The sequence below is a fragment of the Hylobates moloch genome, unplaced genomic scaffold (genome assembly GCF_009828535.3).
Source record: "Hylobates moloch isolate HMO894 unplaced genomic scaffold, HMol_V3 SCAFFOLD_14, whole genome shotgun sequence".
Classification (NCBI taxonomy): domain Eukaryota; kingdom Metazoa; phylum Chordata; class Mammalia; order Primates; family Hylobatidae; genus Hylobates; species Hylobates moloch.
The window spans coordinates 70,793,023-70,816,063 of NW_026652289.1; the positions used below are offsets into that span (position 1 = coordinate 70,793,023).

Here is a 23,041-nt window from a genome sequence, read left to right on the forward strand (position 1 = left end):
CATGGTAGGTGTCTCCTGGTGGTCTTATTCTTACTACTTCTTCATTGGACCATATATTCTCATTCAGTTGAGGTTCCTGAGAGATAGGACACAAACTGTAACAACCAAATGTATACTAAGCTCTTCTTGGCTAGATCTCTATTCCACATCCCTCTTTGAGCTCCTGTTCTGGTAGGCTGAGCTAAACAATATAGAAACCTCAGAAACTTCTTTTTTCCTTTTCCTTTAAGATCTAGAGCAGAGCAATCCCTGAAGAGCACTTCCTGCTTCCTTTACTCTACCTACCTAGGAAAGCTGAGATCCTAAGGATAAGAGCTTCTGTCAAATAGGAGACAGCCCTAACTCTATCTTTTTCTGGCCACATACTTAAATCAACATATGACATAGTTTCTAGGCCCCTTATCGTCCTTCATGTTACCTTCTGGGTTTATCTGCAGTTTATGCCTTGTAAACTGTCATGCCCAGAACTGAAACAGATATTCCAGATGTGGTCTTAGCATGGTCAGTTCAGAATGGATTCCTTTTATCTTTATTCTGGCTATTATACATGTAATGGAGCCTAAAACTGCACTATGTTGATTTAATCTGGGTAGATTTTGCAATTAATTGATTCAGAGAACATTCAGTCTTCTGTTCAAAGTACATGTATTAAGCATCTGTTTTATATTAAGCTGTGAGTTAGGTGTTTTAAATATAAAGACTGATAAGACATGATTGTGAAATTTCTGTTGACTTGGAGTTAGCCTGGACGTTTTTATTCTGGAGAATTGTTAGGGATATTTAAGAAAGCTCCTAGTCACTTCGGAAATCGTGGTATGTGGTTTGTAGGAGACATTCAGCAAATGCTTGTGGAATAAAGGAACAAATCACTGATACCCAAATGGGATGACTTATGAAAAGGGCTATATCTTGAGAACTGTCTTTGAGAAACCAATTCATTCTGAAATGTTTAGTTGTAGATATATCAGTATAGCTGACAAAACTAGAATCTACCTACAGCTTTATCCTTTATAAGTCAGATTTTCTTTCCTAAAAATATTGTTCAGGTGGGGATAAGCAGTATCTAGAATGCTAGGAATCAGTTAAGGAATGTTAGAACCATTCATAAGGCCAGATGAGACATCTTGACTTAATTGATCTTTTTTCAAAATAGATCCCTAAGTTGCCCTTCATTGTCTATGACTTCAGTAATGGGTTTACATCTTTTTGTTTACTTAATTTTCCTGCATCAAGTTTCAGAGTTCATAGCTAGTGATGGGAAGAAATTTTATGACTCTTTTATCATCATGGTGGAATTGTTCTATCTACCATTATTTTTTTTACAGGAGTGAAATTATAATGAGAGGCCTCCCAAGGTGATAATGCTTGGCTACCTGACTTTCTCCCTTCCTTACATTTCTCAAATTGTCAAAATATGGCTCCTCCCTTGCCACTACACACACACATGCATGCATACACACACATGTTCACACATACACTTGCCTAATTGACATGGCTTCTTTATATGTTGCATTTTCAGGGGGAACTTGCTCCACTTTCCAAGTTCTCAAGGAGAAGAGGAGAAAGAAAGATTGGCGGGTGACCATACAATCAGGCAGAGTCAACAGCCTATGAAGCCCGTTAGTCCTGTCAAGGACCCTGTTTCTCCTGCTTCCCAGAAGATGGTCATACAAGGGCCATCCAGTCCTCAAGGAGAGGCAATGGTGACAGATGTGCTAGAAGACCAGAAAGAAGGACGGAATACTAATCAGGAAAATCCTAGTAAGGCCTTGATTGAAAGGCCCAGCCAAAATAACATAGGAATCCAAACCATGGAGTGTTCCTTGAGGGTCCCAGAAACTGTTTCAGCAGCAACCCAGACTATAAAGAATGTGTGTGAGCAGGGGACCAGTACAGTGGACCAGAACTTTGGAAAGCAAGATGCCACAGTTCAGACTGAGAGGGGGAGTGGTGAGAAACCAGTCAGTGCCCCTGGGGATGATACAGAGTCGCTCCATAGCCAGGTGAGAGAACATACAAGGGTGCATCAGAGGCCTTGTTTTTTACTTTCAGGATTCTCAGAGAATTTAAATTGTGGCATGTCTACCTAATGACAATTCTTGACAGTTTTGTACAGAACAGTGGTTAAAAGACAAAAACAACTTTTCTAAGATACAGATATGGTAGTGAAATTGTGGGTAGGTATAGCCATTAGATAGTCTTTTAGGGAAAATGTAGTATTGCTACAGTTTTTTAGGTAGGTCTTTACTGGAGAAGAAAGCCAGAGATTCAGCCTGGGTCCTGTAATACTCTTCTACATTCACTCTTTTCCTTCTCCATAATTTTTTATCTTCCCTTCTAACCATCAGATCTAATTTTCTCTCCCTTAAGTCTATTTCATCATGGTTCTCAGGAATTCAGAGAGTAGAAGCTAAGGGGGAAAGAAGCAGCACGAAGAATAGTGTATTTCAGTATATGAAACAGAAAGAACGGTAGCAGGAATAGAGAGAGAGATGGGGAAAAGTCCCCAGGTGACCAGGAACTGCAGAAGAGAGGCTAGACTAGAAGCTAATGTGAGGAAAAGGACTGGAGCTGATGAAAGTGAGGCTGGAGGAGTATCAGGTTCCAGGGAATAGAGTAGGGAAGTGTCGGTACTAGTAAAAATTAAGTAGGTGGCTGTGCCTGGTGGCACATGCCTGAAATCCCAGCACTTTTGGAGGCCCAGGTGGGAGGATTACTTGAGCCCAGGAGTTTGAGACAAGACTTGGCAACATAGTGAGACCTTGTCTCTTAAAAAAAAAATTGAGTAGATAAAAAGAAGTGGTAGAAATGTATGTGTTAACAAATAAATAGGAGTTCACAACATTTCATTGAGTGGCAGAGTGGGATGCATGGCAGAGAAAATTTGGAAGTTACTAGTAAACAGTAGTCTCTGCCTACCAGTGGTTTCTTTTTCTTGGTGGTTTTAGTTGCCCATAGTCAGCTGTAGTCCAAAAATATTAAATGGAAAATTGTAGAAATACTAAGGTTTAAATTGTGTGCTGTTCTGAGTAATGTGATAAAATCAAGTGCTGTCCCTCTTAGTCCTGGCTAGGATATGAATCCTCCCTTTTTCTAGCATATCCATATGCTATATATGCTCCCTGTCTGTTAATGACTTAGTAGCCGTCTTGGTTATCAGATCAACTATCATGTTATTGCAGTGCTTGCATTCAAGTAACCCTTGTTTTACTCTCACCCCAAAGTTTGAGAGTAGTGATGCCGACAATCTGAATATGCCAGAGAAGTAAGTCATAAAGTGCTTCCTCTAAGTGAAAAGGTAAAAGGTCTTAATAAGGAAAGAAAAAAAATCATATGCTGAAGTTACTAAAATCTATGTTAAGAACAAATCTATCCATGAAATTGTGAATTGTTATAGTTTATCTTATTATTAGTTATTAATCTCTTTCTGTGCCTGATTTATAAACATTATTGGTCTGTATGTATAGGAAGAAACATAGTGTATAGGGTTTGATATTATCTGCAGTTTCAGGCATCCACTGGGGGTCTTGGCCCATATCTCCCTCAGATAAAGGAGATATTGTAGTGGTCAAATTGCCTTTTTCAGTTGCTGTGGTAGATTATCTTCATTTGGGATCTGCTTAGGAAATCTTCATTATTGATGTACCTCTCATTCTGATTGTCCAAGTTGTTTGTTTTGTAAAAATAAAATACAGTTCTTATTTATTGAACACCTATGGCACATATGGGATATGAGCATTGTGTTCAAGACAATGGTATATTTTATGTTATGCAGATTTTACCATACTAAAAGTATATAGATGGTGTATAGAATAACAGAAATTGAAATTGGTGTGCCATCTTTTGAAGAGAGGTTAGCAAATGAGAAAGGCTGTATGTAAGTTTTCCAGGTGTCAGTGCTTTTTAAAAATCCCCTTCAGTGTAGATAGGACATAGGCTAGTGCTAGTGGAAAAGCATAGGCAGCCTACTTTGACACTCCTGAAATTTTCATTTATATGTCAGAAAGGACATGGAACCAGGTGGAAGGGAAAGTGTGGTTTTATTTTCATTTTGTTTCCTTCCCTTAATGGTGGTAAGATCATCAATTTATTTATTTTACAGACACCTCTTTTCAGAAGAGTATTTGAAGAGAGTAAGCATAGTTTTCTTTTTATCTGCCCTCTTTACCTTTTCTCCTTATTCTCTCAGACACGCTTAAGTGTCTGTCTTGAAGTGATCATTCATATGGCTGTAGTAATTGGAAGAATACAGGGAAGCTTCTTGGCTGCATTTCAGGAATATGTAAAGCACTGAAACCTTTTAGACTGACTTTCTCTTTAGTGGGGAATAGTCTGATTGTGTGTGCAGGCAGGAAGTTCAGGCTGTCATAGTTCTCATGCATGGGTACCCTGATGATTGAGGTAGGACAGACCTGTGCTTTAACCATTCATTAGACAGAGTTGTGTCTGTGTAGAAGTATGTAGAAGTATTTTAAATAATTGGATGAGTAGCATTTCATGCCTTTGATATTATTTATAACTATTCACATAATTTACATATCTCCATTTTAGTAAATATTTCACCTCTGCCATTTTCCAAGTTGGAATTGGAGTGGGATTATTCGGATAAATTACTGAAAGCTTTTGGTAAATTACTACCACATGTCAGGAAAAAAATGCAGAATTACCATTATTGCATTTGTATATGTAATTCTTTTTAAAGACTTGGCAACTTTGATACTGAATGCTGAAAGTAAAATCAGCCTACCATAGGGGAAATAAAGGTGAGAGACAAAAGTGTGCATTTTCTCTTTAGAATTACGGAACCAGTGGGGTGTAGGAGGGAGGATAAAGATGTGAAAAAATGTGATATAGTTGTTATTAGAAAACATGTTATTTTTTCAGAAATACAGGACTGAAATTCTAGTACTTTTATTAGCCACAGGCAGGTCCTAGGTAATAAAGGCCGAAAGTCTCAAACTAACTAATGATTAGAGGTGGTAAATAGGGCTTTAAGATCTAATTTGCTAAGAAGTTATCTTTTAAAAATTATCCAGATCTGACTAAAGTATGAACTCGGGCTGTCTGTAAATAGAAAATTATGAACAAGAAATAATGAAGCTGGATGCTATATTAGTTAACTCAGTTATTCTTTTGAATAGCAGTAGTTGTTATTAGTTTGTTGTATTTTTGTAAATAAGAAATAGTGCATTTGAATTTTTTCAGAAGTGTTGAATGAATTTTACCTGTCCTGAATTTTCCAGCAGTTATTTGTCTAGTATAGTACCTGGCATCCTTAAGTTATTCGATAAATATTTGCTTAATGTTTTTTGAATGAAAGAAGCTCAATCCCCCTAAGCAATATTATTTAATAGTTATCATAAAAAGTAGGGTCTTATTTAGCCCTACATTATTCTTGTAGTAGAACTAGATATAATGTTAATTTGCTAATTTTTCCATTTCTGGACACTAGCTCAACTCTTTAGTCATAATCTGTTCTTTGGAATAGATGAAATACTTTATATTTAATTCTAGGAGAGATCAGTGTATATTGTTTTAGGTAATAAACTGTGGTTTTCACTTTAGTACAGGAAAAACAGATAAACTGAGATTAACAGATACATCATTCTGGTTTTATATAAAGGACTAAAGAGTGCCTTCCTTTTATCTAAAGAGCTATTGCAAATGTAAACTTGTTTACTAATTTGCAAGATAGCATCAGAATTAGAAGAAATACGGTTTAAAAATAATGAACTTTTAGGGGTCAAAGGTTCACCTAAATATCCATAAATATAAGTACTAGATGTAATGATTTTGATTTAGACAAGAATAGGTCATTTTATTAGGTCATGCTCATACAAACTTCTCTTAGCCTCTGGCTATACAACTGATCCATCCCTGGTCTTATCTATAGGTGGATAAAAACAGTTCTCATCATGAAGGGTAAGATTTGTGATTTTGACAGCTTGTAGTGAGACCTGTGCTTATGTTCTATATCTTCTGTCACAGGGAGAGGAAGAGTTTGATATGCCTCAGCCTCCACATGGCCATGTCTTACATCGTCACATGAGAACAATCCGGGAAGTACGCACACTTGTCACTCGTGTCATTACAGATGTGTATTATGTGGATGGAACAGAAGTAGAAAGAAAAGTAACTGAGGTAATACATACTCTGAGTCTGTGTGGCAAATTTCTTTTTTTTTTTTGAGACAGGGTCTTACTTTGTTACCTAGGCTGGAATGCAGTGGCGTGATTTTGTTTCACTGCAGCCTCTGCCTCCTAGGCTCAAGTGATCCTCCTGCCTCAGCCTCCCTTGTAGTTGGTTCTACAGGCATGAACCACCAAGCCTGGCTAATTTTGTTTACTTTTTGGAGGGACAAGGTCCCATTGTGTTGCCCAGGCTGATCTTGAACTCCTAGGCTTAAGTGATCCTTCTGCTTTGGCCTCCCAAAGTGCTGGGATTACAGGCATGAGCCATTGTCCTTGACCCCACATTTCTTTCTATAGAAAAATTCTCTTGACTCTCTACCCCATCCCCCTTTCCTGTGCAACACTTTGTTTTTCTTCATCTTTTTATTACCAGAGATAGAAGAACAGGGTTAGAAATTAGACTTCCTGCTTTCTAAAGCTTTCACCAACCGTAGGTTTGCTGTTTGACTATTGGTTAGTTATTTAATGAGTCACATCATGCTTTCCTTTTCTGTAAAGAACAGATTGATAAATCTCTGTCATGTATAAAGATTGTATGTATTATTTTAAATCCTTAGAAACTCAAATGAAGTTTAGAACACTCTGTTTCAAACTACCTGTGTTTTCTCACGTATTTTCATGTCTACTCATTCTGTTCTTTCTTTGTCACTATCTGTGTGTGGTCATAGACCTGTTGGTAAGAAATGCATGTTTATTTTTTAGTGGGATTCATTATAGACTCATTACAAATGTCAACTCAGTATTGGCATTTAGTGACTATTTGTTATCTTGAATGGCATAATATGCTGACTTTGTTTACATCTAATAATGAGAGAGATTAGACAGATTTTCTAGAATTAAAGATCTGGGACCTTTGTTGGTATATGTTAAGATCTGGGAACCATTTTATTGGTTGGTAAGAGGCACAGCTATTTTCTTTTTTTTTTTCTTTTTTTTTTTTTTTGAGATGGAGTCTTGCTCTGTTGCTCAGGCTAGAATGCAGTGGCGCGATCTCAGCTCACTGCAACCTCCGCCTCCCGGGTTCAAGCGATTTTCCTGGCTTAGCCTCCCAAGTCGCTGGGATTACAGGCACCCGCCACTGCGCCTGGCTAATTTTTTTTTTTTTTTGTATTTTTAGTAGAGATGGGGTTTCACCGTCTTGGCCAGGCTGGTCTTGAACTCCTGACCTTGTGCTGTATCCGCCTCGGCCTCCCAAAGTGCTGGGATCGGAGGCATGAGCCACCGCACCTGGCAAGGCACAACTATTTTCTTCCTTTACCCAGATACTTTCCTTTAATTCTATCTGCTGGCCATGTAGGAGGTTGTACTCAGGGAGAGTTAAACTCTAGTATATAGTTTTATTAAATAGAACATATTATTGCTGTTGTTCAGTGGGCTATTGTGGACCTCATGTCAGATAACATTTGATGTTTGAGGAATTGTTGTTTGTTTTACTATCCAGAGATTATTCAGATTTCATTGGTTTTACAGGCACTCATTGAGAAATTGTTTTTTATTCCTTTTTGACACAGAGTCTCACTCTGTTGCCCAGGTTGGAGTGCAGTGGCCCGATCTTGGCTTTCTGGAACCTCTGTCTCCTGGGTTCAAGTGATTCTCCTGCCTCAGCCTCCTAAGTAGCTAGGATTATAGGTGTGTGCCACCATGCCCAGCTAATTTTTGTATTTGTAGTAGAGATGGGATTTCACCATGTTGGCCAGGCTGGTCTCGAACTCCTGATCTCAAGTGATCTGCCTTGGCCTCCCAAAGTGCTGAGATTACAGGCGTGAGCCACCGCGCCCGGCCTGTTTTTTATTCTTTGTGTATACCAAATACCAGAAATAATTCTTTTAAAATACTGCTTTATCTTCATTTTAAAAATGTTTTTTTTTTTTTGAGACAGAGTCTCGCTCTTTGGCCCAGGCCAGAGTGCAGTGGCACTACCTCGGCTCACTGCAAGCTCTGCCTCCTGGGTTCACACCATTCTCCTGCCTCAGCCTCCCGAGTAGCTGGGACTACAGGCGCCCGCCACCGTGCCTGGCTAATTTTTTGTATTTTCAGTAGAGACAGGGTTTCACCGTGTTAGCCAGGATGGTCTCGACCTCCTGACCTCGTGATCTGCCTGCCTCAGCCTCCCAATTAAAAATGTTTTAAAAAGATTTTTGTTTGTGGAACTTTTTTCATGTTACTACTATTTTGGAGAAATTATGAAAAGCAGTTTGCCTTCATGAAAATTTTTGTAACTGTCATAGTCCATATTAAACTCTGTGCCTAGTACGCTACATTAAGTGTTAAACACATTACTTCATTTCTTAAAATATATTTTTTATTTTTATGTTTGGAGACAGGGTCTCGCTCTTTTGCCCAGGCTGGAGTGCAGTGGTACGATCACGGCTCACTGCTGCCTTGACCTCATGGCTCAAGGGAGCCTCCCACCTCGGCATCCTGAGTAGCTGGGACCATAGGCACACACCACCACAACTGCTAATTTTTGTATCTTTTGTAGAGATGGGGTTTCACTGTGTTGCCCAGACTGGTCTTGAACTCTGTTCTCAAGCAATCTTCCTGCCTTGGCCTCCCAAGGCAATGGGATTACAGGCATGAGCTACTGTGCTGCTAGGCCCATTTAGTATTTTATATGGTGCTTTCTAAAGTATATCTCTGGAAACAGCAGGCCTCTTAGACAGTTTGATGGAGGGGAAAGGTTCCATGGTCATAAATAAGTTTGAGAAACAAGAAACGCTGTCTTAGTCTGTTTTCTGTTGCTATATTTAAACACCTAAGACTGGATAATTTATAAATAAAAGAAATTTATTTCTTAGTCTAGGAGGCTGGGAAGTCCAAGGTCAAGAGGCTACATCTGGTGAGGGCCTTCTTGCTGGAGGGGACTCTGAAGAGTCCCGAGGCAACACAGGGTATCACATTGCCAGGGGCCATACAAAAGATAACCAAATTAGTTTTTATAACAGACCCACTCTTGTGATAACTAACCTAATCCTGTGATAACTCATTAATCCGTTAGCTTGTAATTCCGTTAATCCATGAATAGACTAATCCATTCATGAGGGCAGAGCCCTTATGACTCAGTCACCTCTTAAAGGTTTTACTTCTTGATACTGTTACATTGGGTATTAAATTTCAACATGTGCCGGGCGCGGTGGCTCACGCTTGTAATCCCAGCACTTTGGGAGGCTGAGGCGGGTGGATCACGAGGTCAGGAGATCGAGACCACAGTGAAACCCCGTCTCTACTAAAAATACAAAAAAATCAGCCGGGCGTGGTGGTGGGCGCCTGTAGTCCCAGCTACCCGAAGAGGCTGAGACAGGAGAATGGTGTGAACCCGGGAGGCGGAGCTTTCAGTGAGCCGAGATCGCGCCACTGCACTCCAGCCTGGGCAACAGAGCAAGACTCCGTCTCATAAAAAATAAATAAATAAATAAATAAATAAATAAATAAATAAATAAATAAATTTCAACATGTGTTTTGGAGGGGCAGACGTTCAAACCATAGCATGCCATTAATCCCTATCCCCACTAACATGAAAATTCACATATTACCATATTAAAAGTTCTAAGAAGTCCTCTAGTAAGGATACCTATTTTATTCTGTTTAACCCAGCACTTCCCAAACTTATTTGACCATTAGCATTTTTTAAAGTAATACCTGTTTTTTCCCTATGGAAGATAGTTTGGGAAGTACCACCATACTTAAATAATGAGAGTGACTGGCGTTTATTGAGCACATACTATGTGCCAGGCATTATTCTAAGCACTTCAGTGAATTATTTAATTCTTACAACTATTCTGTGATAGATCCAGCTATTATTCTCATTTTGCAGATGTGGAAACAGAAGTGTATCAGGTTAAAATAGGCCACCGAGAATGATGAGAGAAGTAGGAATGGGGAAGGTAGAGAGGCTGTGAAGCTTAGGTCTTCATGCATGAGAGAGGGTGATTTGGAGAATGTTAGTGGATAACAACTAGGGAAGGGGTGAAGATAGTTTTAAGAAAATGGCAAATAGTGGTTTTGAAGGAGAGGAGGTAGGGAAATAGAAATGGTCTGTAAATGGCAATGGGGAGCAAGGAGGTATCTCATCTCAAAATTCTTGAATGGAGGTTCGGCTGAAAGAAACCAGTCTCTGCTAGAAAGAGCTGTAGGAGATGTGAGATGCACTGGGGATATCTAGGATTCATTCATTGAAGGCAGAGAAATGGAGGGAAGATCACAGATTGTTTTGGATCTGTTGAATTTCAAGTGTTTGTGGTAAATCCAAGGGAAAGACTAGTAGAAATTTGTATAAGCTGAGTCATCATTGTATTCTTGGTAGATAGGTAAGGATGAGTGTGGTGAGACTGACCAGGGAAAGCATGTGAGAGTGAGAAAAGGAATAAAAACAGAGTCCTGGGAAATACCGATTTTAAAGGAACACACAGAGAAAGAGGAACCCAAAGAAGCATAAATAGAAGTAGCCAAAAAGGTAGACTGAAAGAAAGTGGAAATTACTTTTATGGATTTTAAAGGAGGAGAGATTTTCAAGAAGGGAGGGATCAGAGATAATTATTTAATCATTTTATAGTATTATCTAAATGTATATGTATGTGTGTCATTATATACTGTCTCCACATGGGTATTCTCTTTTTTTTTTTTTTTTTTTTTTTTTTTTGAGGTGGAGTCTTACTCTGTTGTCCAGGCTGGAGTGCAGTGGCACAATCTTAGCTCACTGCAAGCTCCATCTCCCAGGTTCACAAGTGATTCTCTTGCCTCAGCTTTTTGAGTACCTGGCCACCATGCCCGGCTATTTTTTTTGTATTGTTTTAGTAGAGATGGGGTTTCACCATGATGGCCAGACTGGTCTTGAACTCCTGACCTCAAGTGATCCACCTGCCTCTGCCTCCCAAAGTGCTGGGATTACAGGCGTGAGCCACCATGCCTGGCCTCCCAAAAGGAATTCTAAACTCTATGAGGGAAGGATCTGTCTTATATATCTCCATATCCTCTCTGGCAATTAATATAATATTGTGTGAACATTCTAGACTAGGAAGGCAGATGTGTTATACTCATGCTATAATTTCTCTATGCTGTGCCCATAGTGAACGTTGCTGACTGGTCTTAGAATCTTTCCCCACTAAGTCTGGGATTTAGCCTCCGGAAGGCTTCTTAAAACTGAGCACCAGGCAACTACTACCAATTTATCAAAGTAGGCTTCCGAGATAAAGCCAGTTTGACTTTCTTGTAGTCTATAGATACTTATAACTTTTTTGTCCTTCATTTTTCCAGATGGTAATACTATTTTAGCCTTTTTTTTTTTTTTTTTTTTTTTTGACAGGGTCTCACGCTATTGCCTAGGCTGGAGTGCAGTGGCATGATCCCGGCTCACTGCAGCCTTGACTTCCAAGCTCAGGTGATCCTCCCACCTCAGCCTCCCAAGTAGCTGGGACTACAGGTGTGCACTCCCACACCTGGCTAATAGTTTTATTTTCATATGGAGACCTGTTCTCACTATGTTGCCTGGGGTGGTCTCAAACTCCTGGACTCAAGCAATCCTTCTGCCTTGGTCTCCCAAAGTGCTGGGATTACAGGCGTGAGCCACCACACCTGACCCCTTTTAGCCTATTTTTGCATATACTTTTCTATTGCCTTGATCAGTTATTGAAAGGTAATGTAAAATAACTAATGTCAAAACATGTAATGCTTTTCACTGTTAATGAAGTACCTAGAAGGGCTCCTGACCACTCATTTTCTCCTCTCACCTGCCTACCTCCTTCCCTGTCTTCTCTCAGATAAGAATTTACTGCTGTCTTCTGGGTTAGAATCTTTGCTGGTAGCCAGAGGTTGTGAACTTATCCAATAAAAAGATAAACTCTTTCTTACCAATATAGTACCATCTTTATTTTATATTTTATTGAGATACAATATAGTCCCATTAGAATGAACAATTCTTCTCAGAATCACCAGGGGGAGAAAAAAAAAAAAAGAACAGATCCTAAATGTTCAGTTCAGTGGCTTTTGAAAATTTTATGTAACCACTACTCAAAACAGATACAGAACATTCCCATTATTCCAGAAAGTCTCCTGATTCTCACCTTTTTGAATTATAATTTTGTGCCATCTGTAGGATTTTCCAACCATCATATTAGCATTGTGTTATTATGGCATCTTTTATCTTCTGTATCTATTTTTTCCTTGCAGGAGACTGAAGAGCCAATTGTAGAGTGTCAGGAGTGTGAAACTGAAGTTTCCCCTTCACAGACTGGGGGCTCCTCAGGTGACCTGGGGGATATCAGCTCCTTCTCCTCCAAGGCATCCAGCTTACACCGCACATCAAGTGGGACAAGCCTCTCAGCTATGCACAGCAGTGGAAGCTCAGGGAAAGGAGCCGGACCACTTAAAGGGAAAACCAGCGGGACAGAACCCGCAGATTTTGCCTTACCCAGCTCCCGAGGAGGCCCAGGAAAACTGAGGTGCAGACAGGGTCTCCAGAGAGAGAGAGCCACAGCAGGGGCAGGGTTGCTGACATTTTAATATCACAGGAAAAGGGGAGTAATGGGAAATCCCCCATCCTCCATTAAAGATAAATAAACTTCCCCTCCTCACTATTTGGCCTCTTCCTGTTTTGGGTTTGCATGGGAAGTAGGGTGGAGCCCTGTGGCAGGTAGATTTCAATGGCAAAGCAGCCCCTGAGAAAATGTGGGTAACAGGGGAAGGGACTTTCGGGAATTTATCATCTGGTGGGCACATGCTTCTACCACAGCCTTTATGTGATTTAGTTGGGAGTACAGGAAGTTTGGGATAGTAGCCCCAACTTAATGCATCCCCTAGCTTTTTGTTATTCTTTGCAGGTGTCCAGACCGTAAAGTAGAGGAGAAGGCATAGCAGAAATGGGGTGTGCTGTTTTTGCAGCAGCGGTAGGAAGCTTTGTCAGAGGGAATAGACTTACATGAAGGAGAATGTCCTTTACTTATTATCCTACACTCCCCACTCCCTGGATGAGATTTTGGTGGTGGGTGTGTGAACCAGCTTCCTGCTCCCCAAAGGCTCAGCACATGTAGGCCTGTCATGTAGTCTGAGGGCCAAGGGGAGACTTTGTGAAGAAAAGATTCAGTAGCAGGTGCTATCAGACTAACTTGTCTTCATTCTCTAGTCCTAGAAAAGGGGTCAGTCAGACAGGGACGCCAGTATGTGAGGAGGATGGTGATGCAGGCCTTGGCATCAGACAGGGAGGGAAGGCTCCAGTCACGCCTCGTGGGCGCGGGCGAAGGGGCCGCCCACCTTCTCGGACCACTGGAACCAGGTACCTGGGTAGTGTAAGATATGCTTAGTCTATTACTTGTTCAGAAAACAAGGGAATGGAAGAGAGGGGAGTAGAGAGTTTGTGGGGTGTCAGGAGGGAGAAGAGGGGCCCATACTGACTGGGGAGTGGGCAGGGATCAGAGTGAGGCCACAGAGAGACCAGGCTCATGCCTGTGATGGGGTTTTCAAAGAATGGGCTGAGGAGACCCATGGACAAAGGAGTGGAAAAATTGGTAGATACATACTTCTGTGTTCTTGTTCTCACCGGCTTCTCCTATCCCTTATCTCTCTTTAGAGAAACATCTGTGCCTGGCCCCTTGGGCATAGAGGACATTTCACCTAACTTGTCACCAGATGATAAATCCTTCAGCCGTGTCGTGCCCCGAGTGCCAGACTCCACCAGACGAACAGATGTGGGTGCTGGTGCTTTGCGTCGTAGCGACTCTCCAGAAATTCCTTTCCAGGCTGCTGCTGGCCCTTCTGATGGCTTAGATGCCTCCTCTCCAGGAAATAGCTTTGTAGGGCTCCGTGTTGTAGCCAAGTGGTCATCCAATGGCTACTTTTACTCTGGGAAAATCACACGAGATGTCGGAGCTGGGAAGTATAAATTGCTCTTTGATGATGGGTACGAATGTGATGTGTTGGGCAAAGACATTCTGTTATGTGACCCCATCCCGCTGGACACTGAAGTGACGGCCCTCTCGGAGGATGAGTATTTCAGTGCAGGTAATGAAAGAAGCAGAGTTTGTAGAGATTTTTTTGTGCCTTGGGGCAATAATACTCTGTTATGTTAGTAATTACCAAGACATTACTTGGTCCTTTTCCGGTGTCCCTAAAGTCAGAAATTTCATTCCTACAAAATTGGTTACTCTTGCCACTGACTTTTCTGTTTGTTCATTTGTTTTTGAATAAACTTATTTTGGAATATTTTAGATGATTTACAGAAAATTTGTGAAGTACAGAGTACTGCTAGTACAGAGAGTTCCTGTATACCCCTCATCCAGCTTTCCCTATTGTTGACATCTGGTGTTAGCATGGGACGTTTGTCAAAATTAAAAATCCAACCTTGGTGTATTACTATTCACAAAACTTTAGACTTTATTTGGATTTCACTAGCTTTTCCATCATGTCCTTTTTCTCTTCCAGCATCCAACATTGCATTTAGTCATCACATACCCTTCGTTCTGCTCTGATTTGTGGCAATTTCTCAGTCTTTTGTTTTTCATGACCTTGACAGTTTTGGGGAGTCCTGGTCAGGTATTTTGTAGAATGTCCCTCAATTTGGATTTGTCTAATATTTTCTCATTAGACTAGAGTTATGGGATATTTTAAAAATAATGCCACATAGATGGCTGGGTGTGGTAGCTCATGCCTGTAATTCTAGCACTTTGGGAGGCCAAAGTAGGGGGATCACTTGAGGTCAGGAGTTTGAGACCAGCCTGAAACATAGTGAGACCCTGTCTCTCAAAAAAAAAAAAATAAAAAATAAGAAGGAACATAAATTAGCTGGGCATGGGGGCACATGCTTGTTGTTGTAGCTACTCAGGAGGAGAGGCAGGCAGATTGCTTAAGCTCAGGAGTTTGAGTCCGCAGTGAGCTATGATAATGACACTGCACTCCAGCCTGGGAAACAGTGAGACCCTGTCTCTTAAAAAAAATATGCCACAGAGGTGAAATGCCCTTCTCATGTTACCATATAAGGACCTGGGAAGGTTTGCGATGTATCCACATGACCTCATTGATGCAGGATGTTAATCTTCATCACTGGTTAAGGTTATATTTGCCAGATTTCTTCACTTTTTTTTGAGACAGTCTCACTCACTCTGTTTCCCAGGCTAGAGTGCAGTGGCACAATCTAGGCTCACTGCAACCGCTAGCTTCCGGGTACAAGTGATTCTCCTGCCTCAGTCTCCCGAGTAGCTAGGATTACAGGTGTGCCCCACCACACCTGGCTAATTTTTGCATTTTTAGTGGAGATGGCGTTTCGCCATATTGGCCAGGCTGGTCTCAAACTCCTGAGCTCAGGTGATCTACCTGCGTTGGCCTCCCAAAATGCTGGGTTTGCAGGCGTGAGCCACTGCAAGAGAAGGCCTGGCGGCCTTCTCCACTTTAAAGTTAGTGTTTTTCCCTTTCCATACTCTCTTCTTTTTTACAGCTTAACTACTTGCTTTGATTGGAACCCAGTAGGTGATATTGAGATATTTTTGCTTAGGGAGAAGTTTTTAGTGCTGTGTCTGTATGACTGCACATCTACCACTTATTCTCTGGTTTGAAGAACAGTGCCTTTTTATTTTTGAAGTAGGTAATATTGGTGATAGTGAGAGGTTTATGCTTGTGGTTATGCTTGTTGTTATTTCATGTGCTAGTTCTTTGAATATATTGTCTTCTTTCTATGGAAATAATTTGAAGATACCTATTTGTGTTGAGTTTGTCATTTAAAAACATCTTTCTGAGGACTTTTTGAACATAGATTGGGATATAATGGGGAAAAATGGCTTTCTTTTTTTTTTTTTTTTTTTTGAGACACAGTTTCACTCTGCCTCCTAGGCTGGAGTGCAGTGGCGTGATCTCAGCTCACTGCAACCTCTGCCTCCCGGGTTCAAGTGATTCTTGTGCCTCAGCCTCCCGAGTAGCTGGGATTACAGGCATGTACCACCACACCTGGCTAATTTTTTTGTGTGTTTTTCGTAGAGATGGGGTTTCGCCACTTTGGCCAGGCTGGTCTCGAACTCCCAACCTCAACTTATCTGCCTGTCTCAGCCTCCCAAAGTGCTGGGATTACAGATGTGAGCCACCATGCCCAGCCAAAAAATGGATTTTTTTTTTTTTTTTTAAACAGAGCCTTGCTCTGTTGCCCAGGCTGGAGTGCAGTGGCACGATCTCGGCTCACTGCAACCTCCGCCTCTGGGGTTCAAGTGATTCTCCTGCCTCAGCCTCCCAAGTAGCTGGGATTACAGGTCCCTGCCACAACACCTGGTTAATCTTTGTATTTTTAGTAGAGACAGGGTTTTACCATCTTGGTCAGGCTGGTGTTGAATTCCTGACCTCAAGCAATCCACCCACCTCAGCCTCCCAAAGTGCTGGGATTACAGTAGTGAGCCACTGCTCCCGGCTGGAAAAATGGCTTTCTATTGGAGTCCATCCAGGCTTCTCTTGTATTTGGAATCCTCTGAGTAATTGTTGTTTGCCCTTTGTTCATTATTAAATGGGCCACTTCACCTTCTAGTTCTGGATAACATTGTTAGCTATATATGGGATCAGTTGGGAGTAGCACATGGATTGGGGTCTTTTATTGTGACTCATAGTTTGTATGTATCAAATGCATTCGTTCTTCTTTCAGGTGTAAAGCTACTCTTAGGGGTTCATATTTGGCCTTTTAAAGACAGAGTTCTGTAACAAGAGTGAACTGTGGCATCAAGGTGTGGGGATTCTGTGTCCCATTTCTTGAGGCTGTTTGCTCATGTCAACACTAGACTACTTCTAGTTCTAGTAGCTCTTCATTAGTGTGAAGTATATTGTTGGCCTTGGGCTTCTTTGTGTTTTTGAGGGGGTCTTTGTGACTTAGTTTGGGGATAGATACTTAAGCTAGGAGATGAACAAGTAAGGGAAAAGGGAGTGATTCCACAGAATCGATAGAGAACCAAGGCTTGCTTTCTCTGTATTATTTTCCTTGGGTGGGGTAGGCTCTGAGTTTCTTTTAGCTCTTCATTCAAGCGTAGGCTAATGGGTGAGAAGAAATTGGCCCCTTCTGTTTATAGGAATGAAAAAATATTCATAGTAATGCCTTGTTTTTGTATTGTATATGTGTGTGTGGGGGTGTGTGTGTGTGTGTGTGTGTGTATATCTATAGCTATAGTATGTGTGTGTGTTGTAAATTGTTTATTCATTGAGAGGAAGAAGTGTTCTTTTTCACAGGCTTAGTAATGGGTCCTGCCCAAGATCACACAGCTTGGTGGCAGCAGAATTAGTCCTAGGCTCGGGTCTCCTGAATTCTAGCTTAGTTTCCTTTTACATCCCACATTTTGTTCCTTCTAACATAAAGGCCTTATCAGGTTTTGAATCAGAGCAGGAAAGTAGATAATAGGAAGATTAGGTAGGAGAGGCAGGATCTGTTTTTTCCTTTCTTTGCTCTCTAATTTTGTTACACACACAGAAAACACACACATGCTGTCTCTCTTAGAATGATGTCATTTTTCACCTGCAGCTTAACTCAAGACTTACTACTCAGCCTCCCAGGGAACCAGGGAGGAAAGGTTTAGAAGTTATAATGGAATTGTTAGGAAACCACATGCCATTTCACTTCATGGAAATCATTTGAACCACCAGCAATCCATAATGGCTGTCTTTGGGAAGCTTTACTTTATAACTAAAGGCTGCCTTCTGTCAAGAAACTTTCCTTGTCCTAATCCCAGTGTAGTAGCTACATATATCCTAAGTGTTACTGTTTGGGATTGACAACTGGAATTTTGTTAAGTCCTAACTTCAGTCCACTGTTGGATCTCTAAATTCCCTAACTCAGGCCTGCTTTGCAGAGCCCTTGTGAGAGGGTGCTAAGGAGCCTAAGACAACAGCAAGCTTCTTTTATGCTTTCTGCCCCCCAGGAGTGGTGAAAGGACATAGGAAGGAGTCTGGGGAACTGTACTACAGCATTGAAAAAGAAGGCCAAAGAAAGTGGTATAAGCGAATGGCTGTCATCCTGTCCTTGGAGCAAGGAAACAGACTGAGAGAGCAGTATGGGCTTGGCCCCTATGAGGCAGTAACACCTCTCACAAAGGCAGCAGATATCAGCTTAGGTAAGACTTGCTTCCTGAACAGCTGCTTTTGGGCTCTTGTTCTGCTTACAGTGGGCGGAGGAGATTCTGGACCTGTCAGTAACGTTTCCCTAACTTTTATTATTCTCATGTGTGGCTTTTCAGATGGTGATGAGCTGTCATTTTGTAGAGCTACTGCCTTACCTGTTTCCTTCTTAGTAACAAACAGAAAGTCCTTAGGGTTTTTCTGGCCTCCTCAGTTCTATAGGGAACTAAACACATTTCAGTCATGGCAGACTAGATAAAAAAATATGACCTTAAAAAGAAGCTTCTTGGCCTCATGGAAAGTGGGGGAAGGAACACTGTGGTAGCTGAATCAGGGTCTGCCCAGCTTCTTGGAGTTCAGGGCCTCATACCGTAGAATTTGACCAACCTGTTTGGCTTATCCTGCCGTAGACAATTTGGTGGAAGGGAAGCGGAAACGGCGCAGTAACGTCAGCTCCCCAGCCACCCCTACTGCCTCCAGTAGCAGCAGCACAACCCCTACCCGAAAGATCACAGAAAGTCCTCGTGCCTCCATGGGAGTTCTCTCAGGCAAAAGAAAACTTATCACTTCTGAAGAGGAACGGTCCCCTGCCAAGCGAGGTCGCAAGTCTGCCACCGTCAAACCTGGTAAGTGCTTTTTGCCTCATTCTTCCTTCAGAACATGGCAGAATGCAGGGTCAGCTGCTGGAAAAATGGAGCTTAATATGTGGCAGTGGCCCTTCTGTCCTGTTATAAAGTCGGGGTCCTGCCCAAGCCCACAGGTGATATTCAGGGACAGCTCACTGTATCCCTCCTCCCCCATCCCCTACAGACTCTAGTGCGGGTAGATAGCAAGGCCAGAATTAGGCGAGTGTGATGGCAGGTGCCTGTAATCCCAGCTACTGGGGAGGCTGAAGTGGGAGAATCGCTTGAACCCAGGAAGATGGAGGTTGCAGTGAGCTGAAATTGCACCATTGCACTCCAGCCTGGGCAACAAGAGTGAAACTTGGTCTCCAGAAAAAAAAAAAAAAAAAAAAAAAAAGGCCAGGACTTGATCACACCATTCTTTGACTACTGTGTGGGTTCTAGGAGGGAAAGGAGAAGTATTGAAATGTAAGCAGATTCAAAATAGGTGTAATTTCTCTTTGCCTGCACCATCTTCTTCCTGGAAATTCTGCTCCCCTCTCTTTTGTGCTTGGGCCCTCTAGCTTTCTCAGACTTCCTGTTGAAACATGGCTGGGCGTGGTGGCTCACGCCTGTAGTCCCAGCACTTTGGGAGGTCGAGGTTGAGGCATCACTTGAGGTCAGGAGTTCAAGACCAGCCTGGCCAACCTGGCAAAACCCCATCTCTACTAAAAATGCAAAAAAATTAGCTATGAGTGGTGGCACATACCTGTAGTCCCAGCTTCTCGGGAGGCTGAGGCAGTAGAATCACTTGAACCTGGGAGGCGGAGGTTGCAGTGAGCAGAGATCACGCCACGGCACTCCATCCTGGGTGACAGAGTGAGACTCCATCAAAAAAAAAAAAAAAGATCATATTTCAATGTGCTCTTCCCTCTCCCCATTATCCCCGAAACAACCCCTTTCCAGTCCCTAGCATTCAATAATTAAGAAAGGAGTTCATTCCATCTGTTGTTCATTGAGTCCCTACTGTGACCCAGGCCCAGCTGCTATGGGTTCAGGAGATTACAGAGGTAAAATCAGTCTATTCCCTTTTGGAACTTTCTCAGGCTAGCAAACTGATGAAACTCCATTGATTGTTACATTGTCCTGGCACCAGAGCTCCTTTTGTTTCCTATGTATTTGAATTGTGTCATCTCCTTATCTACCCAACCGCTGCTGTGTTTCAGGGTATTTAAAAACAATAGTTAATCTTTATTGAATATTCACTGTATGAGGCATAGCGCTCAGTACTTCACACATAACACCTCACATATAATCCCTAAGAAGTATAGGTGCTAGAATGAGTTTTCCAGTTGAAGACTTTGAGGCACAGAAAAGTTGGCTAAGTTTCCCAAGATGACAAAGTAAGCCAGGATTCAAACTTTGGTGGTCTTCACTTCTAATTCCAGCCTTGTTCATATAACATCATATTGCCTCTGAGACTGTTTTCTTGCTCCTGGTTTTATTTTAGAGAGGCATGCATGACCTGTCTGTCATCTTAGCCTCCTAATGAACCTACGATTCAGCTTCTCCAGGTCAGGTATCTGTTTTTTTTTCTCAAGGACTTGTTGGGGCACTCTTGGCATGGGTGTTCTGGCTGGCTGGTTCACTTACTTACCCAGGTGTTGAAAACTAATTCAGTTGAGGCAGGCTATTTTGATGTGGCACCATCTATGTGTAAAAACACTTTATTACCAAGTATTCTCTGCACCATTCTGGTGAAGGTCAGTGATGGGGTGGGAGGATCTATCTACAAGGGGCATTTCTTGATAATAAAAAAGTGTTGGGTTTTTTTTTTGTTTTTTTTTTTCTAAAGACTGCTTCAAAATATCTCATACCCTGGGGGAAATCAGAGCACGGGACACAGAAAGTGGGCTGAAGATTTCCAAACAGTTTTCACTCTCACCTACTATTTCTTTGTATTAGAACCACCTCTTTCTTCAGATGACCTCAGAAGTATTTGGTGTGGCTATATGAAAACAATACTTGGTTAATTTTCATTTATGAAAACACTGTATACATTATCATGACTGTGTAAAATTTAAATATGTAAATTTCTCTTTGTTGTAAATTTTATCCTAGGCTGTTGGCCATTTAGAATGGTTGGCCATTGGAATGGTCTTTGGTTTCTGGCTCAGATAAGTTCATCAGGACAGTGCCTGCCCATCAGGTCATGCTTGGTGCTGGGGCCTTTTGGTATTAAGGCTTTTGCTGAGGCAATGGTGTGTATCCCTCTAGTAACTGTGCCCCTGTCCTTCCCAGGTGCAGTGGGGGCAGGAGAGTTTGTGAGCCCCTGTGAGAGTGGAGACAATACCGGTGAACCCTCTGCCCTGGAAGAGCAGAGAGGGCCTTTGCCTCTCAACAAGACCTTGTTTCTGGGCTATGCATTCCTGCTTACCATGGCCACATCCAGTGACAAGTTGGCCAGCCGCTCCAAACTGCCAGATGGTCCAGCAGGAAGCAGTGAGGAAGAGGAGGGTAAGGCCTTAGGAAGCCCCGGGAGCTCTGACACATAGGCATTTCTTTCTTTTCCAGTCACTTATGAGCTGGTGGTCCCCCTGTTGTATGTAGAGGAGGCAAGGCAAATAGCAACTGGGATCTTGGTCATAGAAATTACTCCTGCTTTTTAACAGTTTCTAGACTGTTTTCATAAAATTCCTCTCAGTGAGTGGTTCCTGAAAACAATCCTGTGAGGCAGATGGGAGATAGATCTTATCTGTTTTATGGATGAGGCAACAAGTTTAGAGAGGTTAAAGGTTAAATAATTGTTTTTTTTTTTTTTTGTCCACAATAATGACAAACCTGGGACTAGAGCTCTGTCATTTTAGCCTACTGCAACCATCCAAGTCAATCAGGTCTGAATGCCCTGCCATCTTCCCCATTTGTGTTCTGTGGGCATCTGCTAGAGCAAACCCACGTGGAGGGTAAGGTTCATTCTCCTGAGGTCTAAGACTGGGACTGTGGGGTGCCTGGTTCCTCAGGGTGATTGCAAAGAAACAGCTTCTAGGTCTTTTCAACTCTTGTACCTCTCTTTAACCTTAAATTAAATCTGTACATTGCATTTATTTCTGTGTTGTCTGTTAGTTTTTGAATGAAGGCTGCAGTGGGGAGCAGTCTGAAAAATGTGTGATCTAGGAGAGGGAATGAGCAGATATAAATGTATACACTATAAATAAGTGACTGACAGCAGTATCTAAATGTGTCTGTAAAGGCTAAAGGTCCAGATGGAATGATGTTATACAAGTTAGAGTTCTGACTAATGTTGTCTTGCAAGAGGGAATTGAATTAGGCAACATGGTTGTCATAATTTGCACCACTGGACATCTGTGAGGGTTGGCATTTCAGGTGTGTGGATGACTCTTTCCTAATTAACCAAAACTATATCTCACTGACTGCAGCCATGTGTAGACATGTACAAGGACATGGAAGGGATGATCAGGGACAGGCTTTGGTTTGGGAGAGTTGGGCTGTGGGAGTGAGTAGATGTGGTGTGGTGGGATTTCAAGGTTAAGTGTTTGCAACACTTAGCTTGTCAAACAATCAGATAGGCACAGTGGGAATAAGGTATTTGAAGAGTTTCCTGGACAGGAAAATTGGGAGTCTTTTGAGGATTCTGCATAGAGGTGTGTCATGGCATTAAAAGAGTGGTCGTGGTCATGGGTTTTTTTTTCCCCCTTTTACAATATTGCTGGACTCAAAACCAGGACTTCACAAGGCAGCTCTATAAATGTTTTGTTTGTTGCTTGGTTCAGCATAGTCAAGAAAGCTGACTGGTATGAGATGCAGGCTGTCCAGTTTCATTAAAATCCGTGTGCCTGTGTGAGATGTAATAAGCTTTACTGATAAAAATAAAATGAGGCATTTGGACAGTGTTTTTGAAGGGATCTCCAGGTTTCTGATAGAAAGTGTGGTTACGGTGAATGTGTCTTTATGTTGGTGCCTTCATCCTTGGACACAGCCCAACAGTACCAGAATCCTTGATGTTTTCAGTGTATGAGAATGCTTGGGGGTTTCTCAATCTCAAGAAGGCGGAAGACATCTAATACTAAAACAATCCTCTGCAGAATTATAGTTTTTAAGAAACAGTTTGGTAGATGTTACAGATAAATGGGAATTCTTAGACACCAGCTTATAACAGGAGCTCCG

At 41.8% G+C, this 23,041-nt stretch overlaps 2 protein-coding genes across 10 annotated transcripts in view; one reads left to right on the forward strand and one right to left on the reverse strand.

Annotated features, from left to right (window-relative positions):
• Positions 1–23,041, forward strand: part of TP53BP1 (tumor protein p53 binding protein 1) — a 112,727-nt gene that overhangs the window by 81,295 nt on the left and 8,391 nt on the right. For 6 of the 7 annotated variants that reach the window (XR_009209811.1, XR_009209812.1, XM_032175243.2 and 3 more), the window contains 8 exons: positions 1,520–2,003; positions 5,989–6,141; positions 12,357–12,628; positions 13,309–13,458; positions 13,753–14,183; positions 18,059–18,250; positions 18,665–18,880; positions 21,158–21,373. Coding sequence is in view for 5 of the 7 variants with exons in the window: in XM_032175243.2 (XP_032031134.1) it covers positions 1,520–2,003; positions 5,989–6,141; positions 12,357–12,628; positions 13,309–13,458; positions 13,753–14,183; positions 18,059–18,250; positions 18,665–18,880; positions 21,158–21,373 (2,114 nt within the window). In the remaining 2 variants the exon portion in view is untranslated. The remainder of the gene's footprint in view (positions 1–1,519; positions 2,004–5,988; positions 6,142–12,356; positions 12,629–13,308; positions 13,459–13,752; positions 14,184–18,058; positions 18,251–18,664; positions 18,881–21,157; positions 21,374–23,041) is intronic. The other variant, XM_032175244.2, reaches the window with a different exon arrangement.
• TUBGCP4 (tubulin gamma complex component 4) overlaps positions 21,380–23,041 on the reverse strand; it is a 48,933-nt gene continuing 47,271 nt past the window's right edge. For all 3 annotated transcript variants that reach the window (XM_032175246.2, XM_032175245.2, XM_032175249.1), the window contains exon 18: positions 21,380–21,453. In XM_032175246.2, the coding sequence (XP_032031137.1) occupies positions 21,435–21,453 (19 nt within the window). In that variant the 3' untranslated portion in view covers positions 21,380–21,434. The remainder of the gene's footprint in view (positions 21,454–23,041) is intronic.